Consider the following 19,864-nt stretch of genomic DNA (forward strand, 5'->3'; position numbering starts at 1 on the left):
GATATGAAACTTCCAATGAAATGAAGAGGAACAGATGGTACCAGAATCGCATCCATACTTAATGTTGTATCGTGTACGTTGTGAGTCCTAACAGGAAGGAAAACTACCACCAATTAGAAGTAAAAAGCCTGTACAATGCTGTCTACCACGGAATAATGTCAACAGATTCTTATTAAAAAATCTAACGTAATACACGGAAGCAGACGTGAGGTGACACAGCGATATAATAAAACTCGCTGGGAGTGAGTTCAGCTCAAGCACACAGTCAGAGAAGTCGCTGTGCTTAGCAACTCTCCGTTTTCCATTTCTTTCAGCGAAGCCCTGTGGTACTGAAGGAACTAAACTTATTCCTCAAATCTCGCGAGAACAATTTACTCTCGCTTCGCTCGTAAGTACAAGAGCGGAGGCCTGGGATTGGCCAATCAGGAGGAGGGGCCTCTCTTCGCCCCGCCCCCGTTGCCGGGATACGCGTCGGCGCGCGACCGCTAGTGGTTAGGCCTGAGGGCCCAGGAAAGCTGCGCGTGGGTGAGCCGGGAGTCGCGAGCGAGCCAGCGAACGAACGCGGGCGCGGGGCCCACAGGTGGGCGCCGGCGTGGTGGCGGCGGCCTCGGAAAGAAGTTGGAGCTCCCCTCAGCCGTGCGACCTCCCTCCTTCCGGGCCGGCGGAGGTGAGAAATACCGGGTCCCATTTCTTCCTCCCTCTCTCCTGAGCCGGTTATCTTACTTCGGAGATGCGGATCCGCTCCGAACAAAAGGAGCTCCTCAGCTCTTAGCTGTCCTCGGGCCAGTCGCCAGGCCAGGGAAGCCCCACCTGTCGTGGGCCAGGCGTGCGCAGGGACCTCCTCCAGCACTCGCCTGAGGAGCCCTGCCGCGGTGAGACCGGAGGGAGGGGCCCAGGAGCCTCACAGAAAATTCACCGGGGCTGAGCGGTTGTACTCAAAGGAATAATAGATTCCTGTCTGTTGGTCGTAGCTGAAGGGACTTAGCTCTCCACTTCTTCGTATATATTAAAATGGCTGGTTTACGGAGGATAATGATAGTAATAATAATTAGGAGCCAATATTTTATATGTGGTATCCCTCATCTTCACAACAGCTCTGCAAGGTGGAGCTCCGTGCCACTTTGTTTTTTTGTGTGAGGAAGATCAGCCCTGAGCTAACATCCATGCTAATCCTCCTCTTTGTGCTGAGGAAGACCGGCTCTGAGCTAACATCTATTGCCAATCCTCCTCTTTTTTTCCCCTTTTTCTCCCCAAAGCCCCAGTAGATAGTTGTATGTCATAGTTGCACATCCTTCTAGTCGCTGTATGTGGGACGCAGCTTCAGCATGGCTGGAGAAGTAGTGTGTCAGTGAGCGCCCGGGATCCGAACCCCGGACCTCCAGTAGCGGAGCGGGTGCACTTAACCGCTAAGCCACAGGGCTGGCCCCTCGGTGCCACTTCTGTTTTACAGATGAGGAAACACGTCCAGAGGGGATGATTTGGCTGGTGACTGTCAGAGCTGAAGTTTGTTTCCCTGGTCTCTCTGAGCTGCCTCTCTGAGTGAATAGCCGCGGAGCTAGTGTGAATATTTGAGTGAATAAGCCAGGAGTTAGTGGCGTGTTTGTCACTAGTGCCCCTCCCTTTTATTTTACCCCCTGGGACTGAGGTAATGCTAAGCTTTCTCCACGATAGTAAAGCAGTGGCAAAGAACATCAGGCGGAAATCCTGTATCTTGTACGTTTTCTTCAAGTTCTCGGGAAAGCTAGAGTAACATTGACTACTTCCCGAGGTTTATTGTATTAGCTTTCTTTGGGAGAATCCGTTTTGATCGTAGACCTTGTCTGCCTTTCAACAAGTCATTTCACGAAACTCCCTTTTCCGTTTGAAATAACGGTAATAGTAATAATTCTGTTGCTTCGTCTGCAGAGTTCAAAATGGCAAGGGAATAGAATCACGGAGCTAGTCAGAATGGGAGGATTGTGAGTGTGGTGTGGACACATCCAGTGTGAAGTGATCATGGGATAGCTCAATAGAAATTTCCCATAAAGTTGGAAATCCAGAATTGGTGCCCAGTTTCAAGGACAGAACTGGAGACACTGCTTTATGTGTCATCAGCATAGTTGGAGTTACAAGAAAAGGATGAAAGATTATAGAGAGAAGGGAAGCAATCTAAGACTGATCATGAGTCATGCCAAGGAAAACCAGAGAAGTACTGGTCATGAAGTATAGAAACTGAGAAGCCATTTTAGTTTAAGAAATGATTTGTTTCGTTTGTAACAATTTAGTAAACTTTTGTAATGGGCAGTGCCTTCATGTGGGAGGAAATTCAGAAGCCACAAAAGAGAACAGCAAGTTTGCCTGGCACTGAGGTAGATGCTGGGTATGTGATGATGGATGAGATCCAGCTCTTGCCCTCAAGGGAGAGAAATACTGAAGCAGATCTTTGCAGTTGGTATGATGGGCACTGGGAGAGAGAGATGCCCCGGATGCATAGTAGCGTATAGGACAGGCCTGTAAACTCAAATTGAGGAAGGTGGGGGTGGTTATGGACTGGTGGTGGAAGCATTCCTGGGGAGCATAACAGGCAAGATGTGTGCTAGGCAAGGGGACAAGTTAGGAGGCCAGTACAATAATCCACTTGAGTCCCTGAGGCCCTGAACAGTGTTATAGGAATAGAGAGGAAGGTACATGTTAAAGACTTAGGAGTAAAATCAGTAGGACTATGTGATTAGCTATGGGAAATGAGAGGGAGGGAGAAATCAAGGACTAAGTTTCTGACTTGTGTGACTAAGAGGTGGTACCAAGAGGGAGAGCAAATTTGCAGAAGATGACAATGAGTTTACATTTACGTATATTTATTTTGAAATATCTATGGGACATCCAAGTGGAAATGTCAAGTAATTATTTGAATATAAATACCTCAGACCCAGTGTGAGAGGTCAGGGCTGGAGATATGGAGTTGTGAGTCATCTGCTTATTAATTGTTAAAACCCTGAGTGTCGTTGAGTGGCTGAAGAAGAGCTTAAAGAGCAAAAAGAAAAATAGGCTATGGATTGTATCTTGAGGAATTACTAGCAGGTAGACTAGATGAAGGAGAGTGAAAAAGTAGTTTGGTGTGGAGAAGGAAAGGCGTCCTTGAAGCTGCCCTCGCCAAAGTAAATGGCTTCTTGGATGGGGGTTCCAGTGGACATGTCAGTGTTCATCTTACTTGAATTCCCAGCAGTAAATGGCGTGGCTGACCATTCCTGCCTTCTCTTGGCATCTCTGACACATACTCCTGGTTTTTCTGTTTGCTTTCTGAGCCTTCATTTTCAGTCTGTTTTGCTAGTTTCTCTTCTTTTGTGTAATCTATATTTAGTGACATTCCTCAGGCCAGAGTCCTGGGCACTCTTTTTCTCTGTATTCTGTCTCGATCAGTATCTTTAAAACTCTTTTGAACGTGAGCCATGATAGGACATTACAGACAAGTACCCATATATGTGTAAATTTCTATAAATATAACTGAAATAAAAATTTAATGAAACAATGCCATTCCTATGTGCAGTGAACTCTCTTATATTTTCTATTGTATTTCATGTTTAAAATTTCATATTGGTCATAACCTACCAAATTGTTTTCACAACCCACTAATGGACCATGACCCAGAATTTCCAAAAAATGCTAAGGACATTGTTTTTTTAAGGACTTGGAAGAATAATGTTTTCAAAGTGACGTTGGGGAGCAAGGAGAGTGCCGTGCACTCCTTTGCTTTAGAATTGTGGGATAGGAAGCTAAAACAACAGCCTTCACTACTGAAAGTGTTTTCTGGGGAAGCCTGGATTCTGTTAAGGCGAAGAGTAAAAGGAAGTATTTGATAACAGGATTGAGAATATAAGCGAGTTAATCATGGACCAGAAAGCACAGAAAAAGGATTGGGAGAGAAGAAAGATGCTGGATATGTCAGGAGAGAGAAAACTAGAGTATGAGGTGAGAGCACTGCAGAGAAAGATAACTAACTAGAGGGGCTTGCATTGATAAGGTAATAGGGAAATGAGGAAGGCGTGTTGTAATAGATGATTTCATGGTTCTAAATGGAACAGTAATGTCAAATTTGAACAAAATTAAAGCAGGCTTAGCTTTGTAGTGGTATCTGGAATGGCAATTTGCAAGAAAAGTCATTATAGATTAAATGTTTGAAGGAAAGGTTTGTGGGTCACTAGTGTTGCTATAGAAGATAACAAAGGAGAATTGAACTATTCTTTGTTTCCAAACAGTGGTTAAAGTGAACGATGGCCAGTAATCACAAACCTTCAGCAGCTCGCCCTGTTTCACGAGGTGGAATCGGGTTGACAGGAAGGCCTCCTTCTGGAATACGACCCCCATCAGGAAACAGTCGAGTGGCAACAGGAGTAAGTTTAAAACAAATCTATTGAATTCTTGTGCATGTATACTGGTAGAAGTTGGAAAGCTTGTCTATAACAAGAGATTATTCTTTCTTTATTCTGTAAGCATACTATTATATATGTTTGTTTTTTGGAAAACATTTAGAAGTATAAGTGTGGGAGAATGTCTGAAAGACACTGTTGAGAGAAGATGCCTGCTCATGCTGATATTCAAATTTATTTTAAAGCTACAATAATTCAAGTGATATAGTGTATAGGTGTCAGAATCTATTAAAATGGAATAGACCAGAAACAGAATCGGACATGTGTAAGAATTTAATTAGTGATTAAGGTGGCATTTCAAATTAGTTGGAAAAGTATGGAATATTCTATAGTGCATTCAAATAACTGGTAAACCATTTGTTTAAAAAAAAAAAAAATTGATCCCGCCCTCACACAGAATTCTAGATATTTTAGAAACTTTATATTTAAAAAAATGAAACCATAAGTGTACTAGAAGAAAATATAGGCAAGTATTTTGTATAAATTTGGTGTGGGCTAGGCCTTTGTAAAAATGACAGAAACACTGAATCCTGAAAAGGAAAGTATTTTTTTTTCTTTTTTTTTTTGTGAGGAAGATCGGCCCTGAGCTAACATCTGCCAGTCCTCCTCTTTTTGCTGAGGAAGACTGGCCCTGGGCTAACATCCATGCCCATCTTCCTCCACTTTGTATGGGACGCCACCACAGCATGTCTTGCCAAGCGGTGCGTTGGTGCGCGCCCGGGATCCGAGCCGGCGAATCCCGGGCCGCTGCAGCGGAGTTTGCGCACTTAACTGCTTGCGCCACCAGGCCAGCCCCTAAAAGGAAAGTATTTTTATATTTATGTATTTGAATTTACAAATATTGGAAACACCGTTAAAAAGTTAAAAGAAAAATGGCAAACTGGTAAAAAATATTTGTAACGTGTATGTTATACATAGAGTTCAGAATCTTAAAATGAAGAAGCAAACCTTACTAATTTGTAAGAGCTCTTTATATGTTAAGGCTATAAACCCTATGTCCAATCAAAATTCCATGAGATTTCTGTTTGAGGAAGTGGGGGGAATATCATTATAAAAGTATTGTAAAATTCATCTAGAACAATAAAAAAGCAAAAATAAAAAGTACAATACTCTCATATAAAAATATATCATAAATAATAAGTAAAATTATTGTGTGTTCTGGTTGCCACAGCAGCCTAGAAACAAACTCTAGTAAATATTAAGAGCTTAATGTAAGATAGAGTGTCATAAATCAGTAAATCAATAAGAGAAACACACCACAATAGAAAATATTGGATAAACTTTATAAACTGATAATTCTTGGGGCCGGCCCCGTGGCTTAGCGGTTAAGTGTGTGCACTCCACTGCTGGCGGCCCGGGTTCGGATCCTGGGTGCACACCAACGCACCGCTTCTCTGGCCATGCTGAGGCCGCGTCCCACATACAGCAACTAGAAGGATGTGCAGCTATGACATACAACTGTCTACTGGGGCTTTGGAGGAATAAATAAATAAATAAATAATTTAAAAAAATAAATAAACTGATAATTCTAAGCTGAATAATATCCTATAAAGATAATTATTACATTTTCATTATAATTATAATAGTGAAAATTTGAAAACCTAGATGACCTTATAACATGTGAATCTTAAATTATGATATGTCTGTCCCTATAATAGGCTATTAGGTAACCATTAAAAATTATTTTCAAAGAATATTTGAGGAAATAATGCATCTTTATAATACAATGTTAAGTGAAAAAAAGCAGCGTGGTGTCAATTTAACATAAAAATTTACATTTATATGTACATAGAAATGAATACACCAAAATATTTTTAGTAATTTCTCAGATACAACAGACGGTGTTGACTGCTTTGTAAGGTGCATATGAGGTACTCAAGTTCAGACAGTAGGCCAGCTGAAAACTAGAGAGAGTGCTGGGTCCTGTGTTTAATTCATAAGAAGAGCAGCAATTTTGGGAGGGAATAATTTTGTTAAAGTCAGATTTTCTTAACATTTTCAGATTTTTCTAGAGTTTCAGGTAATATTGTCAACATCATTATCAACTTATACTGAAATGATTTTTCTAAAGTCTTCATATATGTGATACTGAACTAAGGTATCTTCTTCTATTATTCTAGTAAGAATTTGTGCCTGTTAATTAAATATTTGTAAAGGGAATCTGACATTTATTGGCCACCTACTATTTGCCAGGTGCTTTACCTATTTCATGTTTGCACTTTTTAAAATAGTAACGCTTATTGTAAAACATACAAACAAAGGAGAAGTGTCAGAGTTCCCTCCTTCTACCCCAGGTACAACCATTGTCAACAGTGTGACATGTATGGTTCTAGACTTTTTTCTGTCCGTTTACAAACACTAACACACATGCATATATAATTGTATGGTTTTAGTATTTTCCAAAATGAGGATAATACTATATACATTCTTGTCCTTTACTTTCAATAATATATTGTAAATATATTTCCATGTGAATACATACCTACTTCATTCTTTTTAATGTGTGAAGTTTTAATTTATACTTTGATCTGGTAAATTAAAAAAATTAACATAGTTATTTGAGTAGCTGTCATAATTATGCTTGCATAGAGCCAAACAGGTAAACAGAAGGTTTACCCAGGGAGAGATTTAGTATTCTGTCCCAAAGATCACTCAGGATAATCCTGAACTCATTTCATTTGAATTGGTAGTTGACAGTGTTCCTGTGTCCAATGTGTTCTCTGGAATGTGTTAACTGTTGCTGGCCCCCATACTCAAAATAATTACCAAGTAATTCTCAGAATCACTTAAGAACTGTGTTAGCTAGTAGGATTAGAGGCTTCCAGCTAACAGAATGAAAAACAATCAAAATGAAAGATAATGGTTGTATCCAACCCCTATCTAAAATTTCTACTATACATTTAATCTACTATTTTACTCTTTGGCCGGGGCAGGGGGAAGGGGTGGGGAGGAAAGGAAGATAAACAAAAGAAGGATATCTTGGAACAATTTCAGGTTGTCTTTTATACCTTTGCATGCCTGTACATACTACGTATATGAACTGACAAGAAAGGAGTCTTTTGTCCTTTGCTCAGGATGTACAATGTTGTATTGGATTTTGCAGACCTGAAGTAGAGAATCGTGTAGAGGAATAGTATGAATGCTTGCTGAATGATGTAAGCTCTTTAATAGTTACGTGGCTAGCTAGTAATGGAATTATAGCTAGTTTTCTTGCAAAATGAAAATTTATTTTTTTCTGGTTTTAAAGGTAATATATACTTACTGTAATAATGCTGAAAACACCAAATTATATAAAGGACAAAATAAAAATGAACTATAATATCATTATATAGAGATAACTATTATTACAAATTTTTTATATAATCCTCCAGACTTTTTGTTTTATAAAAATGGAATTATAAATACTGTTTTGTAAATTTTTTTTTATATACTACAACTTATTTAAAACCATTTCCTATGGTTAAATAAGGACAAATATGTGGACATTTAGCTCGTTTCCAGTTTTGGGATATTATAAATAATGTCTACACTTAGAATTTTAAATTTTAAAGAAGTGTATTATTTAATATTCTTAGACTTGTAAATGTTAAGGAATTTTATTTAATATTTCATATTTCAGACATGTAAAAATATAAGGAATATTTTATAAATTATATAGAATTTTAATTTTTTTTAATATTCTCTTTGCAGTCTTAACAACAGTAGAGGTACAGTGTTTTTCTACTTTACTAAAACTGAAATCTTGTTTGTCATTTAGATGCCACCTGGAACAGCAAGACCAGGCTCTCGTGGTGGTCCCATAGGGACAGGAGGAGTTCTCTCTTCTCAAATCAAAGTTGCCGACCGTCCTGTAACACAACAAGGTTTGAGTGGAATGAAAACTGGGATGAAAGGTATCTATTTTAAGAAGATGAGTATATTTTGTATAAGAAGTATTACAGTAGCATATTACTAAATCACAATTATGAGTGAAAGAGATTGTTTTACTTAATTCTTATTCCTTGATGCACAAAATTGTTGTGAGGGTTAAATAAGAGCATGAATGTAAAAATACATTGTGAACTAGAGGGTTAAATACATGTATGAGCTATTTTGATCTTTATTTTTCTGAACATGGAGCTTTGCTCTAACTTGAAGAAATTTGAAATAATTTGAATAAAAGCTCAGGAATGAAAACTAGATTTCTAGTAGTATATAGAAATATTCTGAAATACTTTCTCATTGTTTCGGTATCAAAATGACAATAAGATATTTGTGTATTTATATGAAGTGAGTCAAGAAGTGTTACTTTTCCTAATAATTCATGCTCCACTGTAATGCTTAAGTAAGGAAATGAGGCTAACACATAGATTTATACTACATCTCTCATTATGCCTCTCTGTATGTGTTTAGAAAGGCATAATATACTATATGTTATGATTCAAAAAATTGGTCTGTGATATATATATAAATCAAAGCATGGTGAACTGTCTTATAGTTAGTTTTTTGTTTTCTGTATTTGTGACAAATGACTTAGGGATGAAGATATTCCACTGGTTCAAAATTAATTATTAGATATCATACTACCTTTTATAATACAGTATGTCATGCCTTTCAGGAGACTTAAATTTTCTTACTTGTATTATAATACCACTTAGCTCACTAAATATTAAAAACCAATTGATTATTTAGAAATGCTTGCTTAATAATTATCAACACTGAAAAATATGAGTCAAAATTATATAGTTGTTTAGTCTTTAAAGATATATTCATAGAAATGTTTATATGTTTAGTTTTACTTAATAAAAAACGTTAAGGGTAGAAACATATTGAAATTCTATAGAGAATTCATCAAATATTTATGCTGTATTAATTTCCCCTCAAAACAGAAATAATATCATTTAAGATAGTCATTTTCTACCAATATACTTCAAAGCCATACATGAAAGAATTCTGATACTTACCACTGTGCACTGCTATCTGCTGTGACTTTTGTTCTTTCTTACTCTAGTGCTCCATTTCCCATTCTAATAAGACATTCTCTCCCTCTTCTCAGCATAGACCTCACAGTCAATACTCCTTAGCCTTACCTCTCTTACCTAGCAGGCACTTCATCTCTCTCAAGGTTAGGGACATTTAAACTAGAAATACTTTCTTAGTCCTATTGAAATCTAAGATCGTTTTTCTGAAAAAGTCTTCAAGACAAATTATGAAAAATTATAATCTCTTGCTTGCATTGAGAAGTTCATAATCTAAATCTGCACTGTCCATTATGATAGTCAATAGCTACATGTAGCTATTTAAATTTAAATTAGTTAAAATAAAAATTCACTTTCCCAGTAGCACCAGCTACCTTTCAAGTACTTAATAATCTCATGTAGCTACTTTATTGGGCAGTGCTGATAGAGAATATTTCCGTTGTTGCAGAAAGTTCTCTTGGATAGCCCTGTTCTAGACTCCCTTAGACTCACTTTCCATGCAGTCAACCTGACCTGTAGAGTCTACTGTCTTAACAGCTCCACCTCTAGTCCCATCTTCGTGGTCTTACTTCAAGCTTCCATTATGTCATGATGTTAAGATATTAGTTCTCTTTTCCATTTCAGTGATGTTTCTTGATTATTAAGATTTATTGGGGCATTCATGAGGATTATCAGAGAATTGTGGAGTGTAATTCTGGTTGTACTTGGGATTTGCTATTTTGGTGGCATTTTCAAACTGAACACTAATACTTCAAAAATTTTTTTTAGGTCCCCAGAGGCAAATATTAGACAAGTCTTATTATCTTGGGCTTCTTCGGTATGTTAAATAAATACGTTGTTTGCTATGCGTGATCATGAAGTTTTAACTATGGTATTTATTAAGATGATTAAGTGTCTGTTGATTTCTAAGAATTATTTTGTATTCTTACATAATTTCTGGGTAATTTGGCTGTATTAAAAATAGATGTAATAGGGCCAGCCCCGTGGCTTAGCGGTTAAGTGCGCGCGCTCCGCTACTGGCGGCCCGGTTCGGATCCCCGGTGCGCACCGACGCACCGCTTCTCCGGCCATGCTGAGGCCGCGTCCCACATACAGCAACTAGAAGGATGTGCAACTATGACGTACAACTATCTACTGGGGCTTTGGGGGAAAAAAAGGAGGAAGATTGGCAATAGATGTTAGCTCAGAGCCAGTCTTCCTCAGCAAAAAGAGGAGGATTAGCACGGATGTTAGCTCAGGGCTGATCTTTCTCCCCCCCAAAAAAAAAAAAAAATAGATGTGATAATATAATTAGGCTATTTTAAATTTTATGTATTAGCATGAATGTGAGCTATATATTTCAAGTTCACTATTTTTCATCTAATGATAAGAATAATCTTTTATGCTTCTTTCAATAATTATTCTGAGATATATTATTGATAGCATTGAAATGTCACTAGTTACATCTAATAAGAAAGGGAAAATGTGTATACTTATTTATGATATATTAATTAATGCAGAGCTTTACATAAGTATGTATGCTACAAATGTGGCCTAATTTTAATTCATAAGCTTTGTTACGTGTCTCTGAATATGCAGCTCTAAATTAGGAACTTTTTTCTCATTCTCTACCTACCTTTTTCTCTGCTTAGATGTTCTACTGTCCTATCTCCATTTTCCCATTTTGCTTTATTTTTTTCTTGGCTCATCTGTATCTTTTTCTCTTACTTCCATTCCGTTTAATCCATCCTTCTTTCATGTCCTAAAAATCTCTGTTTTCTTTCTTAGTCCTTCTTGATTCTTTTGTTTCTCAATTACCTGGATCCTTTTTTTTTTTTTTTTTTTTTTTTTGTGAGGAGATCAGCCCTGTGCTAACATCCGCCAATCCTCCTCTTTTTTTGCCGAGGAAGACGGCCCTGGGCTAACATCTGTGCCCATCTTCCTCCACTCTATATGGGACGCCACCACAGCATGGCTTGCCAAGCAGTGCGTCGGTGCGCGCCCGGGATCCGAACCAGCGAACCCCGGGCCGCCGCAGCGGAGCGCGCGCACTTAACCGCTTGCGCCACCGGGCCGGCCCCTACCTGGATCCTTTTGATTCTCCAACTCCTAGAAGACAATAAAGAGAAGTGTAGGTTTTCCGCATCTGTCCTCAAAGCTAACATAGGAAGAGAGATAGTGAGGCCATCAGTCATGTAGCATCTCTTGATATCCAGCTACTTTTTAATCAAAGGAAGGAAAGGAAATAGAGCTATTTCTCATCATTGTATTGCCTCTCTTCTCAAGGATTTGTGCTTCTCCATGAAAAAAATAGTTCTAGCTATTTGTGTAATTATTTGACTCCAGAGTAGTTCTCATCTAGTGGCAATTTTGCCGCCCCGCCCCTGCCGGGAACATTTGGCAATTTTTTTTTTTTTTTTTTTGTGAGGAGATCAGCCCTGAGCTAACATCCGCCAATCCTCCTCTTTTTTTGCTGAGGAAGACGGCCCTGGGCTAACATCCGTGCCCATCTTCCTCCACTTTATATGGGACGCCGCCACAGCATGGCTTACCAAGCAGTGCGTCGGTGCGCGCCCGGGATCCGAACCAGCGAACCCCGGGCCGCCGCAGCGGAGCGCGCGCACTTAACCGCTTGCGCCACCGGGCCGGCCCCAACATTTGGCAATTTTTAGACACATTTTTGGTTGTCACAGCTGGTGTTGGGGGGATGTACTACTGGCTTCCTGATAAGGAATACTGTTAAACATCCTACAAAGTGCATGAAGCCACCACCACCACCACCCCCTCACCCCCCCACCAAAGTATTATTCAATGACCTAAAATGTCAATAGTGCCACTCTTGAGAAACCCTGCCCTAGAGGGTAGCAGGAGATGTGAGGGTGACAATTAGTCATCTACTTCTGTCTATAGATTGTACCAGTTTGACTAGGTTTCCATTCTGGTCCTATTTCATCTTTCTTAATGATTATAGAGAAATCTATGTCAGTTTCTTATCAGCTGGGATACCTCATTCTTAATCAAATAAGCCATGTAAATTGTTTTTCTTTTTTTAGTGAAATTTTACAAAACTATATTACTGTTACACATTTATGAAAAGTTTGTTTTGTTTGACTAAGAAGACTCTTCTGAATTAGAAGTATTGCTGACTGTCTTATTTCTTTTCATTTAGAAGTAAAATAAGTGAACTTACAACAGAAATTAATAAACTTCAAAAAGAAATAGAAATGTACAACCAAGAGAATTCAGTATATTTGTCATATGAAAAGAGGTGAGTAATTTTGCAGTTAAAATGTGCAAGATTTTTTTTATTGTGAGTAACATTTAGTGTAATATGTTTCAGGAGTTTAATACTGAATTTGTAGTTATACATAATGTTTGTAATGTTCGTCTGTTTATGTATTTATGAATGTATTTATTTTATATTTGCAGAGCTGAGACTTTAGCTGTTGAAATCAAAGAGTTTCAAGGACAACTAGCAGACTACAACATGGTATTTGCTCTTTTCTGAGAGAATTCCCTTTGAATATTTTCATTGCTTTTTACCACTTTAAAAATATATTATTTTAAATACAAAATAATACATGAATATGTAGTTATTGTGAAAGATTGAAACCATAGAAATGTAGAGATTAAAGTGTCCCTGTGCTTTCTCCCTCATTTCCTTCCCTAAAATACTTTGGCCTAACAGATTGATATGTATTCTTCCAATCTTTTTAAGAACAATGCATTTACTTACAAATAACAGAAACACACTCATTTTTTTTTCCCTTACAATGTTAAAATAATTTTAAAAGTAGTCAAAATATATTGAGTACTAACAACATGATTGCTTTAAAAAAACACTTTACCTTTCTATGGAGGGTTGTGATCATGAAATTTTAAAAATTTAATTATTTAATATGAAGACTACCTCCATCCATATATTTCATTCAAAATACAGTGTTTGCCTTCTGTCAAAACAGTATGTAGCATAAACATAGTTCCACTAAGGATGCTTCCTAATGTGGACTTTCAGAAGAAATAATCCCTTGGCAAGGTTAATAACTGCCCCAATCTTTGGGGTGATCTTGGCCCCATTAAAATTTCTAGTGTCAACCTTTTCTCCTTTCTAACTCCATGGGTGCTTTAGGCAGTAATAGTGTCTGGACTTAATGAAAGAGAAAGACTTATCTCATTTCTCCTATTAAAAAATAGTGTTACGCAAAGTAAGAAACATTCTACCATAATGGTTAAGTAAATTATGGTGTACCTACTTGGTATTGTTATATTGTACTTATAAACAAAATTTTTCTGATTATAGTATATTGTAATTCTCATATGTGTTGGTCTATATAATCCATAACGAACATTTTGTAGGGCCTAATAGTCAGTGCAATTTTTTTTTAGTAAATGATGTCCTGTACTAAATATGAGAAAAATAGTTTTTTATAAAATGTGAAATGACATTAGGTGAAAGGGATTTTTAGTTGTGCTGGAATGCCTTAGGTAAATTATTTAGTATAAAAATATTAATAATGTGTAAAATATGCTGCTTATAGGTTTAACACCTGATACAGAGAAAGCAGTTAGTCAGGTATCTAACATATAGTAAAATCTCAATAAATGTTGGGTCTTCTTAGTACCTGTTATTCATATCACAAGTGAAAATGTGATTTATGCTAATATACATTACATTACCAAAGCTTAGTCTTTTAGAATCAATTACACCCAAATAGTTTGCTGTTAGTAGCCTTCCTGTTTAGATTCTGGCTCCACAACTTGCTAAATTTCCTTATCTACAAAATGTGCACAATAATGTCTACTTTTTAGAGTAATTGTCAAAATTAAGTGAAGTAGTATGTGTAACAGACTCAGAACAGTGTTTGGCACAAGGTAAATGTTAACTGTTGCTATCATTGCCTAACTTTTTGAAGTAGGCTTGCTAGCGTTCTGTTTGTGCCTTAACCTGTTTTTTTCTTTTTTTAAATTTCTAAAAGTCGAAAAAAATCATTTTACTTTTTTTTTTTTTTTCTGAATAAGATTCACCCAGAGCTAACATCTGTTGCCAATCTTCCTCTTTTTGCTTGAGGAAGATTCGCCTTGAGCTAACATCATTGCCAGTCTTCCTGTTTTGTATGTGGGTCACTGCCACAGCATGGCCACCAATGAGTGGTATAGGTCCGTGCCTGGGAACTGAACCCGGGCTGCCAAAGCAGAGCGCGCCAAACTTAACTACTACACCACGGGGCTGGTCCCTCATTTTATATTTTCACTGGTGTAAATTTGTAAATCTATTTTACACCCTCTCTGAAAAAAAAAAAGAGAGTGAGATCTTCCCCAAACGTTTGTCCTCTCTAGACCCTTCTTTATAAGCTCAGAAATCTTTTCAGAGCAGGCAAAGCTCTTCAAAGTACAGTCTGCAGGAAAAGTCGTTTATTACTAGTCACTTTTGCACCCAAAAAGTGTAGTTTATTGATTGGCCAAATGCATAGTATATGCTTACTCAGGTAGCTCAATATTTGTTTTTATCTTAGAAGATAAAATACTTGGAAGTATTCATACTTAAATAACTACTCATTATTTGTAAGATTAAATATCTATATTATGAATTATAGAGAAAATTTATAAAGACTAATAGAATGTATTTTGTTTGTTTGTTTTTAGTTGGTGGATAAACTTAATACCAATACTGAAATGGAAGAAGTAATGAATGATTACCACATGGTAAGAACATTTATAAATATAAGCGATAGATCTGCATAGATCATATCCTCCAAAACAAAGCATTTGTATCTAGAAGAAGTTTGATAAAACCTTATGGACCTTAGAGCTAGGTATTACTCTAATCCTAAACCACTGTTATAGTTGAGTTCCCTTAGTTGCTCTTTTTAAATTCCTTCATGTTGATTGGATCTCCCAAGTGGATGCTTTCATGTCTTTCTACAAGGCTGTGTTTGAACTGGTCTCGCACTTGGCATTAGTTAGGGAGTCCTATCTACATTTCCTTGTATCTAAACTAGTTTGCAGTACTTCTGGTTTAATATTTGCACAAATGGAACTGAGTACTCAATGGAGATGCTATGGCACCTTTACTGAGTTTTATAAGAAAGGGAGAAAAATGAATAGGTATCATATGATGCCAGACATAATACTACTTTTGATTGATAACTGAGAATTTGTGTTCAGCGTTCTTAGATTATTTGGTAGAAAACATTAAATTGATAGTACCTAGCTTATTTTGATTATAAACATTTGGAAGAAAATAACATACAGTTTAGAACTTATGTAGCTTATAATTTATTTACACAATCAAAGACTATTATATATAACATAGAATTTATAAAATGACTCTTTTCTAACTTGGGGTTCTAAAAGCATAATTTAGTGAAATGATTCTTAGCTTTAGAACACAAGAGAATTCCCAATTAAAAACTGTATTTTTAATGCCAAATGTAAAAAGGAAAACTTCTTCATGTGTTTTGTCAGTTATTTGGGATAGGTTCCAATTCTAGGCTGAATTTGCACAGGTAGAGTCAACTAGGAGTACTCAGGTAAAGTCCTGAATGATTTAAGAATAAAACTTGTACTGGGTCTAAATTCAACATATTACTAATCAACTATTGAACACCCAAAAAATTCTTGAAATTCTGTCTACATAAATTAAGTTTACATTGGATTATTTGACAGATCACTGAAGAACAATGAATATTTTTGGTGTGAGACTACAATACCTGTGAAAAAAGACTGTTTCTTTGTATCTGGTGTTGTGGTTTGTTAAATGAAACGAATATGGTATTTTTTTTAAACTTTGCATGTGGCATGAGTATTATGATAATAATCTCTCAGTTAGTTCATAACCAAAATAACCTTTAAAGAAATAGTTTGGTTTAATGGTAATTTTTTATCACTAACTTCTGTGTTAACTCTTTATTTAGCTTAAAGCTCAAAATGATCGAGAAACCCAAAGTATGGATATCATATTTACTGAAAGACAAGCGTAAGTACATCCATTTAGAAATCGAACAGATTTATAAATGAGCTGTATTAGGTAGTTTAACTTTTGAGTCATTTATTTTTTTACAGATTTTCTTAATTGTTTTTCCTTTTGCATTTTTTTATTTAAAAAAGTTGAGTATTTGCCATATGAATTTTATTGTTTATACATCTGTTATCTTCATTTTCCATTAAGTACCCAAATCCTGTACAAATAAAATTACTGCATAGATTAGATAAATAAAATTTCTACTTCTAGGAGTTAAAAATATAAGATGAGTAAGGACATCTTCATCTCTACCACTTATAATTTTAACCTGGCTTTTTAACCAGCTTAAATTATGAGACTTAAGCCCCAGTCTAATAAAGGCACATTATTAGTCAGTGGGCTATTTACATTATTCAATTATTAATTGAAAATAATTAATTGATAATAATCTATGGTGTAGATTATATCTGCATCTTTATATATAACTTGGTTAAAGACCAAATACCAAGTAACTTTGACTTCCGTAATAAGGTAACTATGGTAGTGACAGTAAGGCCTACAAAGATATTAAGTAGGTTTGATGTAGTTGTCTTAATCTGTTCGGGTTGCTGTAACAAAATACCGTGGACTGGGTATCTTATAAACAACGTATTATTCAGGGCAAATCTTCCTCAGGAAGAAAAAAAATTATAAATACTAGAAGTCTCTTCCCCTTTACAGAGAAAATTCTATATTCATGGTGACCAAGCTCTTACTTGAAAACTTTCCTTTTGTTGTTGTACTGGTTTTAAACTCTTTAGCAAATATTTATCATTTCCTTTATATAAAATATTCTCTTAGGTACTTAAAGAATAAGAAATAATAAGCTATAGCCCTTTGAAGACATTATAGAGTTTAGAACATTTAGGTCCTCATTTATTTCATCGTTTATCTACAAAGTTATACAATACCCAGGTCAGATTTATAAATATTATGTCTATATATTTTTTAGATATTTCATCCAAAAGGATAACTCCCAGATTATAAGTTTAAGAGTGTCATAAGTTTTTAGGTCTATTTGGTTCATTTGATTAAGGGAAAAGTTTTTAAAATATGGTAGTTTGTCCTGAAAAAGTCAGCGGTTTCAAAACTTAATATCCGTGGTTTGTAACTGAGGCTGAGTAAAATAGGTTCTCCTGACCGTTTTAAGCAGAAGTTTACTTTTATATGCGGCAGGAGGATAAAGTTATTTCATGTGTTTATCAGATGGCAAATCTCAATAACGCAAGGATCTGCCTTGACTCTACACGTTCAAAGGGAGCAGGAAATGCCATACCTTGAGAAGGCAGGTGTAAAATAATTATGTTTTCATTCTCTTCTCTTTTAGTACCACCATTTAGTGTGGTATGACTTTCTGGTTTATTATGGAACACCTATTCATAAGTTGATTATAGTATACAGCCTCGATAGATTTCTGCATCAGTACTTAGACACTTGGTTTTAATTCAGTTTCACATGCCTGCTTGAACTAATGGTTCTCCTCCAGTTCTGATGTCTACACTTTTCTAGTTTGGTATTAGGCAAAATCAGATATCCTTTAAAAACATATGTGCTTATAATTTTAACCCATTTATTTTTCTTTGTTTAGTCAAATGTTTATTGAATACCTGGTATTCAATTATAAAGGGATCTTGAATATGACAGATTAGATATAGTCTTTGTTCATTCATAATCATATTTCATTTTACTACATTTCTCAAATATTAATATTTGCCTCTTAAATTAGGAAATGATATTTTGGGAAAGTGATAGATTATTTAGAAAAAGGTGCCTCGTGTTTCTATAATTATCTCATTCTTATCATTGAGATTTAAAACAATGAAGTATAATTGATATTATCTATTAGGAAATAATACACATAAAACATTTATATCCTTTATTGAAAACATGTTCCTATAAACACAAGCCAATATGCATTATAAATAAGTGAGTCAGTGCTGTTTCATAGGATGTATCATTCTAAACAGTTTTTACTTTCCTCAGAAGACATTTGAACTGAATTTACTATTGATGTAACCTTTAAAATGACTATTCTGCAAAATATAACTTACGTCTACATTATTTTTAGTCTCTTTTTTCTAAGAAACTACCAAGTACATACGCATTTTAAAAACATTATTACAGAGAAATCTGAACATACACAAAAATAAAATAGTGTGTTATACTACCGTTTACTCTTCTCTCAGCTCTATCAGCTCATATCCAAGCCTGCTCCATCCACACCTCTAGCTACTGTTCCCTTCTCTGGGTTATGATGAAGAAAATCCAAAACATCTTATTAGTTCATCCGTAAATATATTTCAGTGTTTTAGAGATATTCTTTTCTCTAAAAAATATAGATAAATACACATAACTTCCCCACATATGCAAGGTAAAAAGGATAGATTTTGTTACAGTTTTTAATGCCACTGTTTGCATTAAGTTGTTAAAATTATGGTCACAGCCAATTGATTTTAAGGAATTGGCAAATCACTTTAGACTCTTCCTGTAATAGTCTCAAGGCCACTGTTTTCCAAACTGTTCTTTGGACCATTATTATGCTATGAGCTCTTAGTAGGCATACCTCAAAGAAAGACTTTTGTTGTCAAGTAAGTTTGGAGAGTTCTTAATACTTTGCGCTTGCAGAGCAGAAAGCAGTTTAGCTTAGTAAAGTCTCGGGTAAGTCCTTTAGTAAAGAATTTTGTTTCGCTTCGTGTAAACCCAGTATTTCCTATAGTAGTTTTATGGTAATTTGACCATATACCTTTTTTCCACCCTGTAAATACTTCTGAATGCCTCTCTGGAAATTAATGGTCTGGAAAACAATTTGGGAAACATTGCTCTATCTACAGGCTCCCAAATAGCTGTCCATGAACCAACTGAACATTCCTCAGTCCCAGCACAGACTCATTTGAATAAAAATCTCCCTGAGAGAGGCAGAAATAAATATTTTTTAAAACAAGATTCATAGATAATTATGATACCCACTTTGAAAGCCACCATACTATTCAGTTGTGACTATCATGCATTATGGTGATGGTCTATCTTTATAACCAAATCAGTAGTAACTTAATTAGGAATTGTCCCTGAACATTTTGCCTGTGCTTTAAATTGCTACTAAATTTTCAGGAAATTTATTGTGCTAATTCAGGAAGCATTTAAAAAAATATTTTCCAATTCCATGAGTATAAAATCAATCTTAGTGTGTTAGTTTAAGCTATCTCTGTTTCTCGCTTTGACTCATGATATAAATCCAAAGCCTTTATTTCTTTACTGATTCCAATCAGTAAAACTTTAATATAATTTAATATGTATTACATCAAATATCTGGGCTAATTTGAGAATCAGTTTGTTTTAATTAATGAATAATTAGGCCTTTTCCTTACTAGTATGTATGGTGTCCTGAGAATAGTAATGCTAGTATTGTAGCTGTTAGCTATCAAGGAGTGTCAGTTACTGTATTTGGACCTACAATTAATAAGTTGCAATTAATATGAAGGTCTACTAGCTGTAGTTTGGTATGTCACACATCAAAGTCTCCATAC

The 19,864-nt window shown here is 35.9% G+C and overlaps 1 protein-coding gene across 2 annotated transcripts in view; it reads left to right on the forward strand.

The window, feature by feature from the left end:
- Positions 1 to 493: 493 nt before the first annotated feature.
- IFT74 (intraflagellar transport 74) overlaps positions 494 to 19,864 on the forward strand; it is a 70,994-nt gene continuing 51,623 nt past the window's right edge. Inside the window, exons 1-8 of one of the 2 annotated variants that reach the window (XM_058565920.1) lie at positions 494 to 667; positions 4,233 to 4,367; positions 8,161 to 8,296; positions 10,130 to 10,178; positions 12,510 to 12,608; positions 12,770 to 12,830; positions 14,984 to 15,043; positions 16,255 to 16,316. In XM_058565920.1, coding sequence (XP_058421903.1) covers positions 4,248 to 4,367; positions 8,161 to 8,296; positions 10,130 to 10,178; positions 12,510 to 12,608; positions 12,770 to 12,830; positions 14,984 to 15,043; positions 16,255 to 16,316 — 587 coding nt within the window. In that variant the 5' untranslated portion in view covers positions 494 to 667; positions 4,233 to 4,247. The remainder of the gene's footprint in view (positions 668 to 4,232; positions 4,368 to 8,160; positions 8,297 to 10,129; positions 10,179 to 12,509; positions 12,609 to 12,769; positions 12,831 to 14,983; positions 15,044 to 16,254; positions 16,317 to 19,864) is intronic. The other variant, XM_058565919.1, reaches the window with a different exon arrangement.

Source organism: Diceros bicornis, chromosome 22 (assembly GCF_020826845.1).
Source record: "Diceros bicornis minor isolate mBicDic1 chromosome 22, mDicBic1.mat.cur, whole genome shotgun sequence".
Classification (NCBI taxonomy): Eukaryota; Metazoa; Chordata; class Mammalia; order Perissodactyla; family Rhinocerotidae; genus Diceros; species Diceros bicornis.